Raw genomic sequence first — 19,359 nt, forward strand, 5'->3', positions numbered from 1 at the left:
CCGGAGGACTGGTGGAGTATCATTGGGCTGGAACAGATTAAAAGATTTGTTATTTTTTTTGCCTTTCCTTTCTTGCTCCTGCTCTCAGCTGGATCAAACTGTTCCATGAGAAATACCTTAACAGGCAGCTGTCTGCCTTATGGTAGTCATGAAAAACTCAGCTTTAAATAAACAAAATAATCTGAAGTTAAACAGAATAGATGTGTAGAGTTTGTGGGATTTTTTATTTATTCTTTTGCTTTTTCCTGCTCAAAGGCACTTATTCCTCAGAGCTAAGCTGTGTCCTGTCGTGCTAGGACTCCTGATGGGGTGCCTGCCTGGTAAGCAGAGACCTGACCTGATGGCTTACCCTGCCTGGAGGATCCTAGGACACTCTCCTGTCTCCACAGCCACTTCCTCTGCTTCTCCAGTCCTTCAGTTTCTGGGTACACCTCTTGCGTGAGCTGGTGCCAGGAGTCCAGGAGACCTCCCTTGGGTGCTGGGTCTCTGCCTTGCCCTGTATAGAAACAGTCAATACATTTCCCTGGAAAGGATGGTCAATATCTGGCTAGCCCTCTTGCCTTGTTAAGTAGATCAGTAACCATCACAGGCCTGGATTTTTCTCATTATTCTGATATTTGAGATACATTATTGAATTCTCTTAAGAGAGCAGCCCTCTGTGCTGCAAACAGTGCCAAGTAGATAGCAAAATATACGTATAAATATAGAAAACAAAAGAAAGGGCTTTAACAGAATGACAGAATTAAATTTGTCCAGGGACATCAAGGACAACAAGAAAAGCTGCTTTAGGTATGTTGGGGATAAAAGGAAGACTAGGGAGAATGTGGACCCTTTCCAGAAGGAAATGGGAGATCTGGTCACCCAGGACATGGAGAAGGCTGAGGTACTCAACGACTTTTTTGCCTCAGTCTTTGCTGGTGAGGGCTCTAGGTACATTGCCTAAGTCATAGAAGGCAGAAGCAGGGACTAGGAGAATGAAGAACTGCCCACTGTAGCAGAAGCGCAGGTTCAGGACTGTTTAAGGAATTTGAAGGTGCACAAGTCCATGGGACCTGATGAGATGCATCTGCAGTTCCTGAGGGAACTGGCAGATGAAGTTGCCAAGCTGCTGTCCATCATACTTGAGAATTTGTGGCAGGCCAGTGAAGTTCCCACTCACTGAAAAAGGGGTAACATAAGCCCCATTTTTAAAAAGAGTAACAAGGAAGACCTGGGGAACCACAGGCACAGTCTTCCCTCTGTGCCTGGCAAGGTCATGCAGCAGATTCTCCTGGAAACCATGCTAAGGCATATTGAATACAAGGAGGTGGTTCGTGACAGCCAACATGGATTCACTAAGGGCAAATCATGCCTGACCAATTTGGTGGCCTTCTATGATGGGGTTACAGCATCAGTGGACAAAGGACAAGCAGCTGATGTCATCTGCCCGAACTTGTACCAAGCATTTGACACTGTCCCGCATGACATTGTTCTCTCTAAACTGGAGACACATGGATTTGATGGACAGACCACTTGGTGAATAAGGAATTGACTGGGTGGTCACACTCAAAGAGTTGCAGTCAATTGCTCAATGACCAAGTGGAGAGCAGTGACGAGTGGTTTTCCTTAGGGGTCAGTATTGTGACTGGCCCTGTTTAACATTTTTGTCAGCGACAAGGACAGTGGGATTGAGTGCACCCTCAGCAAGTTCACCGATGACACCAAGCTGTGTGGTGCCATCGACACGCTGGAAGGGAGTGATGCCATCCAGAGGGACCTGGACAGGCTGGAGAGGTGGGCCCGTGCCAACCTCATGAAGTTCAACCAGGCCGAGTGCAAGGTCCTGCACCTGGGTCATGGCAATCCCAGGGACAAATACAGACTGGGCAGAAAATGAATTGAGAGCAGCCCTGAGGAGAAGGACTTGGGATTGATGGTGGACAAGAAGCTCAACATGAGCCGGCAATGTGTGCTTGCAGCCCAGAAAGCCAACCACATCCCAGGCTACATCAAAAGAAGCACGACCAGCAGGTTGAGGGAGGTGATTCTGCCCCTTTACTCTGCTTTTGTGAGACCCCACCTGGAGTACTGCATCCAGCTCTGGAGGCCCCAGCATAAGAAGGATGTGAACCTGTTGGAGAGAGTCCAGAGGAGGACGAGGAAGATGATGAGTGGGCTGGAGCACCTCTCCTATGAGGACAGGCTGAGACAGTTGGGGCTGTTCAGCCTGGAGAAGAGGAGGCTCTGGGGAGACCTGATAGCAGTCTTCCAGTACCTAACGGGGGCTGATAAGAAAGATGAGGAGGAACTCTTCAGCAAGGCCTATTGTGACAGGATGAGGGGTAATGATTTCAAAATAGAGGGAGGTAGATTTAGACTAGATACAAAGGAAGAAATTTTTTACACTGAGGGTGGTAGAACGCTGGCACAGGTTGCCCAGAGAGGTGGTGGATGCCCCATCCCTGGAAATGTTCAAGGCCAGGCTGGATGAGGCTCTGAGCAACCTGATCTAGTTGGGGATGTCCCTGCTCCGTGCAGGGGGGTTGGAGTGGCTGACCTTTGAAGGTCCCTTCCAACCCAAACAATTCTATGAAAAGACTAGGCTTATGATAGGACTTCTGGTACTTTGCTGACACGTTTTAATGTGGGCAGTGGTGGTTTATCACACTGATCTGAGCTGGCTAATAAAATTGCCAACTAGATAATAAAGATACTTTGTGTTTGCCTTGTGTTATAGAACCAGCTACAGTGCTTTGGCAATAGTTCAGAGATTTTACATTTTCATCCCTTGACCTCTTTTTAGTTACCGGGTCTACAGTAGTGATGTATTTTAGAAGTTAGGTAAAATAATAATGGTAACTCTGACCTATAAAGAAATGAATCAAGAGGAATAGAATTGCCTCTAGTCCACCATGATGCTGTCGAAAAGACATTTTTGCAAGCAAGCCTGATTTTGTTTTGAAACTACACACTCAGCCTTGTAGAAGGGATGACGTATGATGACAGCATACATGTCCTGTTAGAAGAAATTAAGAAGGAAATGTTAGCACTCAACTTCTGTCCACATCATGGCTGCATTGGTGTTGCTGCTTGCTGGCACATTCTTAAAAGTTTTCCAGTCTCAACCGAAAGACGTTTTGTCATCTTTTTCCTCTTTCTAGTTTTTTTAAGGGCAGACTTTTTTTTTGTGCAACAGATATGAAAGTGTGTTCTGGTAGTTTATATGCAATCCTACTCAAAAACAGCAAACTGTTTCTGCTGACTTATGACGTCTACTGGGGTGAATGCTGTGAAGAAGTAGACTTTCCAGTTCAGCAAGTGAAAGGAGAGAAGGTCTCTGCATGCTGGAGATGTGAGTTCAAGAACCAAGTCAGCTACAGTTGTATACTCTCAGCATGTGACTTCTGTGTCCAAGTTTTCCAATTATAAAATGGCCCCAAGCAGCACTTCTTGAAATCACAGGAAACAAATTAGTGATATATTACTAAACTATTGTGACCTATTTTGGGCAAGTTGGAAGGTCAGCTGTAAGTCTCTGTTAATATAAGAGCATCTGTCTCTACACAGCAATTTTCTGTGCCAGACTAAAAGGAGAGGCAGGCTCTTTCCTAACAAAGTACTTGAGTTTGTGATTAACGTTAAGGTCATGAGTAGTGCCCAAGGACTTGTGCTTTGCAGCATGAGGCACAGGTTTGGATACACTACTTATGCTTATTAGTGGTGCTGATAATGTGTGAAGTGTTGGAAGGTAATTAATTGTACAAATTGACATATTGTCACGTAAGCGTGTCTTGAAAGGTGAATGAGACAGAGGCTGCCGGTCTCTGGCCTGTAGTTCCCTGGGCTGCCAGAGGCAGAGGAGATCACCTCAAGGAACATGTGGGGTGCCCTTTATAATCCTCAGATGGGGACCGGTTTACAATGATTTCATCCCCTATCATCCAATGAATGTGGTGAAGGTCCTAATGCCACATCACACATTGAGAGGAAGAGTCCCAAGAGCCTAACTAACTTCTATGGTATGTGTGCCGGTCCTCTTCCTCTGCAGTTGGGCTGTACTCATTCTTTAGAGCAGTTTCTCTTGCCCTGGAAAAGAGAGAGGTTAGAGATTACCCTCATGGGGTAATATGAACTTTGGTGCATATTTGCTGCAAATACAAAAAGGATTCACTTTGCAATTTGGAAAAGCAACTAATAAAGTTTCTTTGACGTAGCACAAGGGGCTATTGAGAAAAGTATTTGGAGTCAGAGTTGTTGAAGTGGGAAAAGGGAATGCATATTTGAGCAAAAGAAATATTTCAGCTCTTACAGGTGAAAAGATTTAAATAATGAATTTGACTGCAGGACAGATGGATTCAGACCGCTAAGTAGCAACACAAGTTGTCTCTCGGGGCTTTCCGTTTGTGGTTTACCAGCCATGCCACAACGAAAACCTTTCGCTTTTCTGTGAAAGTTAGTCCCATTTGTCAGTGTTTTCCCACAAAGCTGCATCAAGCGGTTCTTTCCTGTGCATGTGTTTAAGTTGCTTGGGACATGCAGTTCATGTGAACCAGTATCTTTAACAAAGGAAAACAGGGATGATGGTGCCCAAGTGCAATATTGTTCTGGGCAATGAGCTGGTTTCAGTTCTGGAAGTGGAAGAGTGTGTTGTACCTTTGATCTATTTAGGTGTTGTTAAGAAAGGTGGGTAAGAAGAGGATGTATCAGCCTAGCTTAGTGCTGCCTTCAGGCTACTGCGTGGCTTTCACTGAGTTTGTTCAAGGCATTTTTTTGTCCAAGCCAAAGCAGAGCAAAGCTTCTCAAGCCTCTGTGTTGCATCGGTCTCTCCTCATCTTTGGGCTTTAGAAAGGAGCACTCATATGTCCTGATGGATGTGGCTGAAAGTAAAAGTGCCACTTTGGTTGGGGGCAACACATTGGAGTGACCTGTCTTTACGTGCTGATAAATTTAGTCAAACATCCAGAAGAATGAATTTATTTTATTAAAATACAAACATGGTACGTGATGACAAAAACTGTTATATGAAAATTCCTAAGTTCTTTGAATGGTAACAAACAACTGTCATCTAGAATTTACCTGCCCCTCAAAATAGCTGGAAACCTAAACCAATTGAAAGTATGGATTTTGCAGGCTGCTGCATTTAGATGTATTCACTATGTACCGTGAAGTAGCCCAGAAGTAAGAAAATCCAACCAGTCTAAATTAGCTTAACAACATATTGTAAAGCGACTGCTAGGTCACGTCTTACATCTCTAAACCATTAAGCTTCTTGCAGTGGCAGAATATAAAGGTGGAAAACTGTTTTTAGAAAAGCCCCTGTCAGTTACACCAGCACCAAGACGACTGCACAGAACAACTTCTTGTGATGGACAGTGAGGAAACTTCTGCAGAACTACGTACTGAACCACTAGGAAATGGTTACCCTTCACATCACACAGATGTTGTTCACATTTTTAAGGTGTCTGCAAGCTCGCATGCTTTCTTCAAGCAAATCCCCTTTCGAGTTCACGGAAGACTAGATACGGCCTCAGAAAATATCTAACACCTAGATAAGTGGACAGGAGAGTAGACAAGGAAAGGCTGACATTTAAAGTAACTTATGGCATCTCAGTAATCTTGTCTGACAAATGCTGTGAGCTAAATGCTCTACCTGATAGGATATGTTACAGTTGTAGATTGGAAGGCAACAGAGGACAAAAATGAAATTAATAAATAAATCAGTATTTTTCACAGACATTGAAGATTAGCAAATTTGTAATATACTTTTTCTGATGTTAACAGATAAAATGTCTTTTAAAAACACAGTTGTACACAATTACTTAAAATCTAAACAGGAGACAGGAGCTTAATTATTTAGTTGTAGCTTTGCTTTTTTTTTTTTTTTTATAAAAAAAAAAACCCAAAACATCCCCATCCTGTTCAAATTGGTGAGCATCAAGTGAGAGCTGAACTCCCCCTTCTCTTAAATGTCATGGAGGCTGTGCCTATGCAGCCCTCCCACAAGATATTTGTGCAGCAGTGGTGCACAGCTACCCAACTCTGAGCCTTCTTGGGGATATTGCTTCCACAAAAGCTAACTGTGCTATTGCGAAGTGGTTCTGGATTCTGCATGATGGGAGAACAGGACAACAAACTTTATCTCAACTTGGCTGGGATTTGAAAGCTGATCTTGATACAAAAAATAATATGTCCTGTTAGGCACTGGAGTGCCTCCCCCCTGCAAGGCTAGGACAAACAAGGCTGTGACTTATTCATAAAAATGGTAGAATTTTAGCCTAGCAACTTCTGCAGGAGTAGCCAAGTGTTTCCAGGGCTCAGTTTAAAATCATCATCTCCACATCCACCATGACAAAATGGGGATACTGCCCCACCTAGGCAAGACAGCTAGCATAGATTCCTCCTTCTTCAAAATATCACACCATCAGCAAAGTTTACTGCTTTGCTACTTTCAGCCAGTTGCTCTTGGCTGACTTGGGGCTAAACCAGCAAGGCACAGGCACTGGCACAAGGAAACTTCAGTTCTTAGCTTTCTGGACATTAACAAATGACACATTGATACAGTCCGCACTCTCTTTTCCTTTTTTTTTTCTTTTTTTTTTTTTTTTGGGTAGAGGGATGTGACACAAGGAGATGTTCAGTTTAAAAAATTCAGTTTACAGTCCTCCCTGGAAGCCACAGGAGAGTGCTTAAATAAAGACCAGTGGAGTGGAGCTCGACCACGGTTTTTGTTCCATCCTGAAAAGGGTAAGTCCAGGTAACCCAACATTAACATAGCAGAGACCACGATTTTTAATTGGTCAGATTTCCACAGCCTGTTCTTTCACACAGTAAGCACCAGCTTCTGTTAAAAGTGGAATTCCCCTTTTTGGTGGAATATTCGGTAAAAAACAAAATGTTAGTATCAAGTACATTTAATGACTGCATGTTCCCTTATGTTAACACATTCCGTGCTTAACGCTATTAAAGCAACTCCCATTTTTGGAGGACTGGGTCAAAACGTTCTGCCTGGTTCTTGTACACGATAACATGCAGCTGGTGAAACCTCACAATTAAATGATGTACTGTGGAAAGAGAAAGGTGGAAAAGCTCACAAATCTCAGTTTGCAGAGTGTCCTTCAGTTTTCTTTTCTTTAGCTGCCATTCTTCACATTCAGTAGTCATTGTCAGGGCAAGAAGAAGCAGCAAGAACTTCCCATGCTCTTGAAAGGTGGTCGCTTCTGCTAGTAACAAAGTCCTCGAAGGTGATGACGAGACTGGGCACTCATCAGCTTTCAGCGCTCTGGCACAGAGTAGATAAGTCCCAGGCTTACTGACACAACTGTTGTGTGGACACAGCCAGTGGCTGGAACAGAAATCCAGCAGATTTTGCTGTCTATTGTGTTTGAGAAGCTTTTTTTTTTTTTTTTTTGCCATCCCTCTTGGCACAATCTGCAGAAATGTGTCACTTGTATTACAAGCAATGCTGCCACTGAGACAGGCAGTGATGCTTCTCTTGACACATCTCCAGCTGCCCAAATTATTGGCAGACTTTCCATTTAGACAGGTGCTGTGAAAACAAAAGAACTTCTTTTTAGAAAAAAATAGAACCCCCTCCCCCCAGTAATCATGTCCTAGAGTTGTTTTTCCTATGTAACCAGTGGAACAAGCTACGGAAAAGATGTATTAATGCTGCTGAGAGAGAATCAGCTAGGGTGAAGCCCTGCCTCTGCCTGGATACCTGAGATGCTGGGGACCCTCTGCCCTTGTGCCACAGACTGAAAGTGCCTCTCCTTCTGCAAATGCAAAAAGTGCGTCCTGCTAACGTCCCCCTCTCTTGTGAAGGGATGTCAGTGTCACCTTTGGTTCGTTTTAAGCTACTTCGGAGAACAAGATGCACAAAACTTACCTGTGGCTAAGGAAATCCAGCTTCCCAAGGCTCCTCTACAGGCAATGGAGGGATCCCTCCATGGAGCAATTCAGAATTCCTCCAGCTCTGAATTTCTCCTCAGCAGAGCTTCCTGCCCCACTGACTGTAATGGGTGTCTGGAGAGACCAACTCCACTGGGATGAAGTTATTCTTCTTCATAATCTGCCTTCCCCACAGTTTCCAAAACTGTTTTCTTTCTAACGGCAAAGCTAATCTCAGTAGGCTCTTTTTGTTCTGCGGGATTCCCACCCTCCATTAAACAATCCTACCTTCCTCATAAAGTGAAACCCGTAGAAGCAGAAACACATTTACATTAGTATTGAAAAGCAAAATGCTGTGGCAGAGTGTCCATGTGGGTACACCTCTGCAGAAACCTATTCCCCATCTACCTCACACAACTTGCTTGAAAATCTCAAATGACCATTCAAAAATTAATTTCTCCAAGACCCCATCTTCTTCCCCAAGGTAGTATCAGATATTTCTTAATCACTTCTGACAGATACTGGTTTCTTCTTTCCTCAAGAAGAAACAGAACAGCAACAAACCTAGACAGATGGAGACTCCACAGCCTGCACAAACTCTCTGGCTTGGTGCTCAACTACCATTACCCTGAGGCATTTTTTTGCTAACATCTAGCTTAAATCTCTTTGTTTAAGCTGCTTGTGCCTTAAGTGCTGTGTCCTCCGGGTATAGGACAATAAATAACTTCTCATCCTCTTTAAGGACTCTCTGAAGAGGGTTGTTATTGTGTCCTTAATCAGCCTTGCCTTCTCCAGCCTAAACAAACACAACCAATCTTTCATTAGAGATCACATTTTCCCTAGATCATTCTCATTTCCCTGGTATTAGTCCAAGTTGCCCTCAGATTGGGATGCCCAAAAGACTACTGCCTTCCGTGCCTTATGTGGCTCTGTTGGCAGAAAACAGCCCTCAGAGGTGGGATGGTTTCTGATAGCAGCGAACCACCAAAGCTGCTGTCCCATCTCCTCTTCCACAAACGGTGCGGAGACATGCCAAGGAAAAGAGTGTCTGGAAGGCAAGTGTCTTTGTTTTGTTGTTAAGGAACAAATCATGCTACAGCAGCCTTCAATTTAAGATAAATATTTACTCCTATTTATGTCACAGAGGTTTTTCTGCTTAGGAGCTAGGCCCAGGGATTTAATGTAATAGGGCCTGGTATAAGTAAGATCGGAGAAGAAAAAGTTGACTGCAAATGAACTGCTTCTGTTATGTTAACGCAGCTCACAGGAATGGAGGGAGAAAATGTCTCTTGGTCTTAAGGAGAAAATCCATCCTCCCTTCCTACATTATGCCCTACAGGAAACAGTGTAATGCCTGTTGATGTTTAGCAAATATACATCTTGTGGATCAGGCTGGGGTTGCATGATGAGTCTGGAAAATAACTGACCATTAACCCACTTTGCATAACCACCAAAGAAGTTACAGAAAAAGGTGGTTTTTTTTTAATTTAAGCGTTATTTTGCTTCTGCTTGATATTATGAATTGGGTACATTCAGAGCATCTGCTAGGGCAAACTATGCTTTCACTATTACAGTTTAATTGGAACCATAGTACCATAGATCACTACCCTGCTTTCTCCTGCTCCCTTCTGAAGCACCTGGGCTTGCTAGACACGAAGAGGAGGGCATGAATTGAAAATGTGGTTTGTCCTTGTCCATGAAAAGTATAGCTGTCCTTGCTTTTGTATATGTGGAAAGTCGCTTACAGGAGTACTTGGTCAGAGCAGCAGACTGAGTCTGGTTCACAAGACATCTTTTACTGTTTTTTTCTGTCTTGCCAAGCATTGAAGAGTCTTGCATGTGGGCAAATGCAGCAATACAAGGGTATGCATGCATAGCATGGGGTGACAGTGAGACATGATTTCAAACTTGTAGAAAGCTGCTTGATCCCAGTGGGATCTTGAACCCTTAATTGCCCAGCCAGTGACTCTAAAGCTCTTGGGATTGATTAATCTTCTGATTTCTGCTTTGGATTGTACTAAGCAGAGTAAACTACTGACCCTGGTCCTGTTCCATGGAGAAGCATCCCCTCCATTTGTGCAGAAGCAGCCTACAGTGATTACAGCTGAGAAACTATGGCCCGAACAGGCACAAAGTCTGAGTTACTCTCATATCCAGCAGTTAACTCATGTGAGGCTCAGGTGCCCTAGCAGAAAAACAGAAAGAATAACATGTCCTGGGGTAGAACATGTCCTCCCCAGGGCACTCCAGATTTTTTGATAACAGTATGACTTCCTGCTGATGTGTGCAGGCAGCTTACTCATACTTTCTACCTACGTGCTGGAAGACATTAAATATTTTGGCAAATGTAAAAGAATTCTTCAGATTTGGTCATGCAAATGAAGGGCCTCGTTACCTGTGTAGGACACTTGGTTAGAGGACCTCCGTCTCCACAGCCAGCAGGTTAAAACAGTTAGAAGACCTATTAGAATGACAACGGAAACGATGCCAGCTGCTTGAGCACCTCGTCCCTTTTTTCCCAGGTTTTTGTGACTTTCTGTGCTAGAACCGTTGCTTTGCTTCTGCTGTGTGTCTATAATAAAATAGAAAAAGGATGTATAAGGTGTAAATTTTCACATTTTATACCAGGCAAATGTTTGGCCACACTTTATATGCACAAAAAAATTCTGAATTACTAAATAATTACACTATTCACACTATTCATATCGCTGTGATTTTGGTGGTACTCCTTCTGAGTAAGGCATATCTACAGTTTAAACTGTCTAATAATACAATGCTAGTTTATTCCTCCGTCATCATACTGCATGCATCCCTCATTCTTCCATTTTGTTTTTCTTTTTTGGCAGCCCTGGGAGACTGTGTGTTTGAGCTTGTATCTAGATTCAGTTGAAAATAAATCTACATAGAGTCTGTAATGTAAATCTGATGGTATTCAGAAAAGTGGGATAAAACCTGTTTCCCTGAAGTTACTGACAAATTTCCACTGACTGCTGCAAACTGAAGGTTTCAAATCGTATCTCTCACTCTTTCAAGCATGTTTAGAAACCAACAAAAAATAATAATGTAAAGTTCTTTTCCCTCAGGATACAATATGACAGAATGCTATTAGGAAACTAATGACAAGGTTACTTAGTTTTCCTTTAATTTGGGATGACAGCAAGAGTGTGCTATGATATAAACACTCTACTGTGCAACTTTTTGCTCATGTGCACAATTTTTGTTCCTGGAAATAGTTTATATGGTTTAGCTATGTTTGTGGGATCAGTGTCATTAAGTCCAGAGGATGTGATTCCTTGGCGTGTTCAGGTAAACCAACTATGGGTATTCAGCTACGGTTACGCAAACAGTCAAACCTTCTGCACCAGGGTGCAGAAACCTGCGAGAGAAAGGTGTAGCAGGAGGCAGGACCAGGAACAGCAATGAGACTGAACAGCCACCTCCAGATAAGCTCTCCCACTTCAGATAGCTTCTCTACGCAGCTGTTTGGAAATAATGAAATTCCCTATTGCTACTATAGCTGTAACTTTTTAGTAGCTTTATTCTTTTTAATAGATTTGTGAACAGTTGAGTGGCTAAATACTTGCTTTTACTGTTAATCACATCAGCAATAAATAGCTTATTAAACTTGTGCTATTAGGCATATTGTTCTATTGGGCTAATATTACCTGTTTGCTACAGGCCTTCTTTAATAGTGCATTGTGCCAAACTGATTCTTGGAAACTGAAAACACAACTCCAAAAAATGGGCAGAGTAAAAAGCAAGTAAGAGTGCTATAAAGCCATCTGGTAGGAGTTCAGGAATAGTGGATCTACTATATGTTGCCCCCTGAAAAATAAACTAACTCACTCCCCATGTCGTTACGTTCCTGAGGAACCGAAGGGTAAAGCCCAGTAACTGCCTCAGACACAAGAGCTTCTCAGCCCTGTTGTCGTAACACGCTTGAAGGGGTGCTAACTTCAATGTGGAAACAGTCAGAAGTAAACAGAAAGTCTATGGCTAAGTGCAAGTAGCTTGAAACAAAACCCGAGCTCTTCTCGGCACTTTGGGAACTACTGAATTAACACGTATCCCTCATTAGTGTGTATCTACAGACGGAGGAACACTGGTAGGTATATCTGGTACCTAGAAAACACAAAGTATCATGAAAGGACTTACAGTTGGCTGACAAATTTTCCTGCAGTATTTTATTTTCTACAGAGCACTCTATCTGCATGTTAGAAGTGGCTTTAACCTTCAGCGTGCTAAAAACGCTGTATGTGCCATCGGCGTGGGGGGTGATCTTTAGCTCCGATGGAGGCAGGTGGCTGTTGTCCGTTTTATTTATCCAATAAACATTGGGCTCTGGGTATCCATTGCCGGACCTGCAGCTGAAAGTCACCTCCTCTTCAGTGCTGTCACTGTTTCGTATGGGTCCACTAAGTATTGGTTGGCTATAACTAGCTGGAGAGCAAGAAAAAAAAGAAATAATCATTGACACGTTAAAACGTATTGAAAAGACAAAATTTTGATGTGGGTTCCAAAGCAGAAGTTCTGGGTTTCACACGACCGTCGCGACTTGAAAGGGAAACACCTGCAGGTTTGGTATGTAAGCCAGAGAGCTGAGAGAATTACTGGAAGGGCAGAAAGCTGAAGCCAAACCCAAAGAAAGAAAGCAACTTCTTCAGTTGCTATCACCCACTCATCTCTAAGTGCCCTTATATTCACGAAAACCAAGCTGAAGAAAAACCCATGCTGGACAAACAGCTGTTACGGGTACTCTCCCAGTTTTAGATTCCCTCTCTGTAACATCTAAATTAAGCAGACTTCATTTCAGCAAAGCGCTGAAGTAGGTTTCAAAGTTAAGAGTATGCTTAAATGTAATATTGAAATGGCATGAATTTGAAAAGCTAGAATAAGAAATTGGGCAAATACATGCAAGTGACACACATTCTTACCTGCTAAACTGAGAACCACTTCTGACTGGTGAACCATTTTGGTATATTCAGTTTTCTGCATTACTACGCATTTGTACGTGCGTACATCGCTCTGGCTGACGTTTAGCAGTAGCAAAGAAAAATCGCCACTTTCCAACCTATCCCAGAATAACTGAGTCCTGTTTTTAAAGTGAATACACTGTTCGCTTTCGTTGTCTTGACCGGAGATCAGAGCATGTACAACTGAACAGTCTTCTTGTCCGTCAGCTTTTTGCCAATATACTCGTAAATTTTTTAAGTGCAGTTCTCTTCCTCGATAAATGCAACTCAGTGTAGCGTTGTCTCCAGGTTTACTGACGATGATCTCCTGTGCTGCAAGAACTACAAGAGAAAAAGAGAGAGAGGGAAAAAAAGTAATTCTTTTCAAGTATATTCTACCACATGTCGACTCTGGTATTAGTATTTATAACAAGCAGGTAAGTGTACTCACTTCATAGTCGTTCCTACTTCCTGACTTGCCAGTGGCTAATTCTCTCTGTGTCTGTATGTTTTCCAAAGGCACCTTTTATAACGTAAAGCCTTCTGCTTACTTCTTTCTCCAAGGATGAACCTGTCTAAGCGTTCCCAGCCCCCCGGATACCTGCATGTTTCACTTTGCCCACTGACTGGGACTGACTGCAGACACATATTCAAGTCCTAATGCTTTAATAATAACTTTTTTTTTTAATTAAGAATGCCAAATAACACCAGGTAAATCACAAGAAATGGAAACACTGATAAGAAAAAGAGTGCTAGCATTATTTTGAGACCCCCAAAATTAAAAAGGGCAGTAAAAACATTGTTTCTCAAAGTAGGCATGTCATAGCAATCATATTTTATTGCTACTGTTGGTGTCACCCTCTCAACAAATATACCCAGCTGGCAAACCAGCATGCCCAGATACCTCCAGTGACACATTTGTTAGACATTTACAACCTCTCACAGCCACCTGAGGTAGGCCAGCACAGTATCTGTCTTTCAGGGCACTTTCCTGGCCTCCAGACATGAGAAAGGCGACGTTTCCTCCCAGTGAGCAATGAGAAGCCATGAGTGAGCTGACGAGTGATGCAGAAGGTGCAGGTCAGCTACTCCGAAAGGGACAGGGTGGCTCTGACCGCAGCCTTCCTGCTGGGAGGGATGCATCAGCTCTCCCCCACCACAGAGCTGAAACCTCTCTGCTGCAACTGGTTGCTGGGACCAAAGCAGTGTGTGCATTCTAAATGTTGGACTTGAGGGCGAGGAAGGGGTCAAGCATGGGGTTGGACGGGAGAGATTACAGCTGGGTGAAGGGGTTATGCAGGTGGATGAATTAGGGAAAGAAAGGTGACAGGAGTGAGGGTTTGGAAACATGGTAACAGAGCATGGTGAGGTGGGAAGCAGCAATACTTAAGATAAAGCTGAATATGTCTTTGTGTTGGTGCACAGGACTCAAAAATAGCTCATCTACATGTCTGAGTTGGGCACGCTGGCATAAAAACATTGCTGAAGTGACCATAGTACTGGGAGGGAAGAAGGCAGTATGTTTTCCCGGCCCTTATCCTCTGCTGGGTGAGACAAGAAGTAACAGGCTTGAACTGCAACAAGGATGCTGCAGTTCAGACTTTGGGAAAACCGTCGTAGCAGCAGGAAAAGTGACACCCTGGAAAGCACTGCCTGGGAAGACGAGGGCACCTCCATCACTGGCATTATTTAGGAACAGGCCAGCCAGCATCTATTGAAACTGAATCTGGTACAGTTTGTCCTAATTTTAGGGCCAGGGACTTTCTTTGATTACTTTGTTGAAGTCCTTCTCAGTGATGAAGCAAGAACAGAGGAGAGACAACTCTGAAAACATTTAAATATCACCAGGTGATGTCCTTACCTTTGTTTTGAAAGGGACTTTTTGGAACTGTAGTAAAAGATTTAAAAATATTTGCTACTTGATACAGTGATGTACAATTCTAGTTATGAGTATGGACTTTATCCAGGCATGTTACATCTGCTTATCAGCAGCCCTTATTACCCCACTTCTAAGGCCTTTTCTTGGCAGAGATAAATATGCAGGGACATCTGTGAAGTAAGCAAAGCAATCTAAGCAAAAGCATCCATAAGGTCCTTTGCTAGTCTCCATACTGAAATGGATAGAAACCAATATTTTCTTTCCCTGATGGATGTCACACTGAGAGATTCTTAAGTGTCTCACTGAAAACACACAGATGTTCATGTTGTATGTATTATAAATACTGTGTGTATTTGGCCAAACACATCAAGAGAGCACAGCTCCACTTTTAACTGAGTTGTTCTGAACTTACCAGCTCTCAGGATATGAAGGAGCAGTAACAGAAATCCATAGCTAAAATAAAAGGCAAATGAGAGTGTTACATGATAGGCTTTAGCATCTCTATTTTTTACATAAGCAATAAACCCAATATCGATTGTTGCAGTATAGTGGCAGAAGTAGGTAAATTAGGTACTGCTACTATGTAATGTCCCATTAATTATTTGCATTTTTGACAGCTGCAACACTTCTGTTCAAACGACATAACTCTGTGGGTGGGTGGCCAAGGCCACGAATAGCAGTAAAATGCACTAATATTGGAATCAGAGCGGAAGGCATGAAGCTGGTGTTATGCCTGTCTTTCTTGTGAAAAATGAACCATATATATATAAAATATCTATATAAATATATATATAAAAACTGGACAAATAGGCCTCAGAGGCTATCTGGATCACCGGGAAGGAGCTGGCTGCACAGGCCTGCACCCAGATCAAAGCCTTGCATCCCGCTGGTTTTGCTGAAACTCAATGAGTTCTGGTTTTATCTGGTTAAAGGATGACAATGACCATGCTGCCCACCGGCTTGTGCGCTCGCTCAAAATGTGTAAACAGGAAACATGCTGATAGCAGGGAGTCGCACAAAGGTTTTGCAGGAAGGAATGTGGCCTGTTTGATTCCTCTGGAGGGGCAAATCTATGTGGGAGCTTCCCAAGGGAGTTAGGCCTGCTGGATGCTATAGGAAAACACTGATTAACCTATCTATAAAATCCAGGTGATTTAACTCTCATCCCATAGGGCTTTGAGAAAGAGAAATGTGCAACACTTTCCTAAGAGTTAATTTAAAATAGCTTTTCACCACCATGCCTATACGTTGTGCTCCTCTTCCTCCAGACTGCTGTGGGAAAGGAAAGGAAGATGCTGGGAAGGTTTTGGAATGGGAACTGTGTGGCAAAGCTGAGCCGACGGGCAGCAGGACACCAGCACCTGCTCATCCCGAGGTTACCCAGCTCAGTTTTGTAAGCAGGCAGTACTGCGAGGCCACACTGCCTAGGTGCAGCTGGTTCCCTTCTCCAGTTGTTCTCCACCCTCAGCCAGGTCCAACACTGAGCCAAGGGCTGGGGGACTGGAAGGAGCTGCCCACAGCAGCTCACATCCATCGAGGAGCAAGCCCCAGAGTCTCCACCTGGGCTGCTCGCCTTCTTCCCTCCAAACCGACCCTGCCCTCCCTGACCCTTCTCCTTCCAAGCCCTAACCTAAGCTCCCAGCAGCCATTTCTCACCTCGCTTTCCCCCATCAGCTGTGCTTTACACCGTACTCTCTCTCTTCCACCTCCCAGGCACAGCATCACTTCTGCCCAGTAGTAAAGATATTCCTGCCAGCTGCCTGGGCACAACTTCAGTTTCCACTGCTGTGGAGGAGGGTCTTCCCAGATATATTTGTCTTTGTTAAGCGGAGGACATTCTTGACACAAAATCTACTTCCACTTGAAGCCCCATCTCCAGAGAACAAGACGGGCAAAGTTTAGGGAAGAGTCACTCTGAATTATATTGCTTTTATATGAAGGAAACACTTTATTTTCCTTTCCTATGTCTTTTGAAATGGTTTCATAGATGAGGTTTCAAAAGTTTAAGTGGATGCCCAGCGTGGAACATTTCTGCTCTTACACTTATTTTAGTAAATCCGCAATCAGCCCTTTAAGTCTCCCCAGTAAGTGTACCTAAATACTCTGGGCAGGCAGCTCTGCTATGTTGTCTCTGCTGGTGACTTCTGGTGGCTTTTGCACGTGGTCTTGTATTGTATTTCTGTTGTATTTTTATACGGTGCAGGAGCCATCACTTTTGTGATAGGTTTGTAGAGGTCTGTCTTGACAAGCTCACCTTATTGAAGATCTTAATCGTTCTTAATCCTGCGGATGTGTGTGTTTTATTGTTCCCCGCCCAAGTTAGAAAATATGGAAATAGTAAGTCATTTGAATTAAATGGAGAACAACACTTGACTGATCTTTATGGGACTCTTCAGGGAATTTCCCATGGCAGGCATTTGCTAATGCCAACAAACAACTAGATAGTCAGCCAGAATGGATTCTCTCATGCATGCATACAAAGCAAGTCTTGATTTCTTATTTCAGTAAATGAGCTCACAGTCAAGGCTGGACAGATCTAGAGATGCTCATCCTTTTACTTGGAGGAGGTTGCAACTTCATTGGTGGGGGGCAATGTCAGCCCACCATCTTCCCTTGGAATAGCTTAACACCAAACTCCTCTTGGAAGAGGTGAGAAGCACTCTTGCCTGCAGAGAAACCTCCCTTTTGCTCCATATGTACATGCAGCTCCTGTGTCCATCACACTGGCAGTGAGCTCCAGTAACTAAACGCGTAGATGCCTTAGTTTCTTAGATTCTCTCTGTCCTTTATTTTTTAAAAAAATATTTCCTTTTTTTTTTCTTTTTCAGTTATTTTCCCACACCCTCCCCTTCTACACATTTTTTCAAGTGTCATGCGAAACGGGAGAAAGTTGCACTTCCTCTTTCATACATTCTTGTTTGGTGAGATTATTCTCCCTACCAGCATCTCAACCATTTCATTCACTATTTATTTTACAGCCATGGAATGTTGCTGCTCTGGCACAAACTAGCCGGACCAAAGATGTCCGGGTGCTTACAAGAATAACTGCTAAAATTTGCTTTACCCCCTAACCCTGCAATGACATCGCTCTTCTGACGTCAGTGGGTCACCCTGCATTGGTGAGGCTTTTCTAATGCCTACCCGAAGGGAACACGAACCTGGGCGATAATAAAAACCGGTGGGCAGGCTTTGCCTTCTCCCATCATTCACATTCACAGAATCATGAAATGGTTTGGGCTGGAAGGGACCTTAAAGATCACCTGGTTCCAACCCCCCTGCAAAGAGCAGGGACACCTTCCACTGGACCAGGTCGCTCAAAGCCCCGTCCAACCTGGCCTTGAACACTTCCAGGGATGGGGCATTCACTTCTCCGGGCAACCCGTTCCGGGCCAAAAGGCTCCTCAAAATGCCAATTCACTGCCCGCCCCGCTGCGCCCGCTCGGTGCCCCGCCCGCCGACGGTTCCCGCCAAAGCCCGGCTCTCCCGCCGGATCCCGCGCCTACACCCCCCCAACCCCCCCGCACCGCTGTCCGCTGTCCCGGGTCCGGTGGCGGGGAGGGGACCCCTGTCTCCATTTAAGAAGCCCCCTCCCCCGAGCTTTTCCTACCCGCGGCATTGCGATGAAACCCGCATCTTCCTATGCGGAGTGCGTATCTCTGTGCCCCCGAGCAAGCAGCCGGCTTGTGGCCACCCCACACCCTCCGCCCCAGTGACACACGGGGCTGGGGTAGGAGGACCAGCCGCTCTCCCTCTCCCGGGACCCCCCGACCGCCACTCACCCTCGCGGCTCCATCGCAGCGGCGCGGGAGGCGGGCGGCGGGCCGGACTGAGCTGAGGGCTGTGCCCGCTTCAGACCTTTCCCCTTTCCCTCGCACGCCTCCTCCCACTGGGGATTTCCGCCTTCCGTGGGCGGCCGGCCCTGCCGCCGGGGCACGGCGCCAAACGAGACCCCTTTGCGACCGGTGCCCGGACCTCCGGCAAAGCTCCTGCTCCGGCCTTGAGCACCGGTCCCGTTTCGAACCCCGCACGGTCCGAGAGAGCCCGGCTCCGTGGAGGGTCTCAGGCACTCGCCCGTCCCCACTGATCCCTTCCCAAAGCTTTGGCGGGGGCTCCCGACCCCCGCAAAGCCGCCTCTCCCGAGGCTGGGGGTTGCCCGTGCCCCGTCAGGCCGGGCGCCCCTCACCGCCGGCTCTGGGCGCTGCTGCGCGGGGAGGCGCGGACACACGACATGGCGAACCGGGGCTGGGCACCGGCTTTTGCGATAGCACGGAGAAAGCAGCAGCGTGTTGGCCCTGCGAGGCGATGGAGACCGGTCCCACGGCTGGGGACACTGGTCTTTGCAAAGCCTGCCAGGGAACCGGGGGCTCCGTTGCTGAGTTGTGTTTCAACATGCATTTCAAAAAGCATTAAGTTTATGATTGCATAGTTAGTAAATAACCTGAAACGTGATTTGATAGGTCCATGACCACACCTCAAGATGTAGAAGATAAAAGTTCTGACAGAATTGCATTGATTCTGGAGGAGGTAAATTTAGATCAGGCATAAGGAAGAAATTTTTTACACTGAGGGTGGTGGAACACTGGCACAGGTTGCCCAGAGAGGTGGTGGATGCCTCATCCCTGGAAACATTCAAGGCCAGGCTGGACGGGGCTCTGAGCAACC

The 19,359-nt window shown here is 44.9% G+C and overlaps 1 protein-coding gene across 4 annotated transcripts; it reads right to left on the reverse strand.

Moving 5' to 3' along the window:
- Positions 1-207: 207 nt before the first annotated feature.
- On the reverse strand, positions 208-18,609 carry ICOSLG (inducible T cell costimulator ligand). Of its 4 annotated transcripts, XR_015257572.1 has the most exons (7): positions 18,477-18,609; positions 15,110-15,150; positions 12,801-13,160; positions 12,022-12,306; positions 10,262-10,438; positions 3,992-4,065; positions 466-496 (listed from the first exon to the last, which is right to left on the reverse strand). XR_015257572.1 is itself a non-coding variant. In XM_086740074.1 (6 exons), exons 1-6 carry the CDS (start codon positions 18,488-18,490, stop codon positions 273-275), a joined length of 1,101 nt encoding a protein of 366 aa, XP_086596200.1. In that variant the 5' UTR covers positions 18,491-18,609; the 3' UTR covers positions 208-272. The 4 variants fall into 4 exon arrangements, 3 of the variants coding, with proteins under 3 accessions (XP_086596200.1, XP_086596206.1, XP_086596214.1); XM_086740074.1 differs by lacking the exon at positions 3,992-4,065 and having other exon boundaries at positions 208-496; XM_086740080.1 differs by lacking the exon at positions 466-496 and having other exon boundaries at positions 2,602-4,065.
- Positions 18,610-19,359: the final 750 nt, after the last annotated feature.

This window comes from Chlamydotis macqueenii, chromosome 1, assembly GCF_036417535.1.
Source record: "Chlamydotis macqueenii isolate bChlMac1 chromosome 1, bChlMac1.mat, whole genome shotgun sequence".
Classification (NCBI taxonomy): domain Eukaryota; kingdom Metazoa; phylum Chordata; class Aves; order Otidiformes; family Otididae; genus Chlamydotis; species Chlamydotis macqueenii.

What these genes read in the sequence shown, in the direction of transcription:
- ICOSLG (XM_086740074.1), bottom strand. An exon ending in GGAAAATTTGTCAGCCAACT is followed by an intron (nt 10,439 to 12,021) that starts GTAAGTCCTTTC and finishes ATTTTATTATAG; the next exon opens with ACACACAGCAGAAGCAAAGC. An exon ending in TAACCAAGTGTCCTACACAG is followed by an intron (nt 497 to 10,261) that starts GTAACGAGGCCC and finishes GTTTCTATACAG; the next exon opens with GGCAAGGCAGAGACCCAGCA.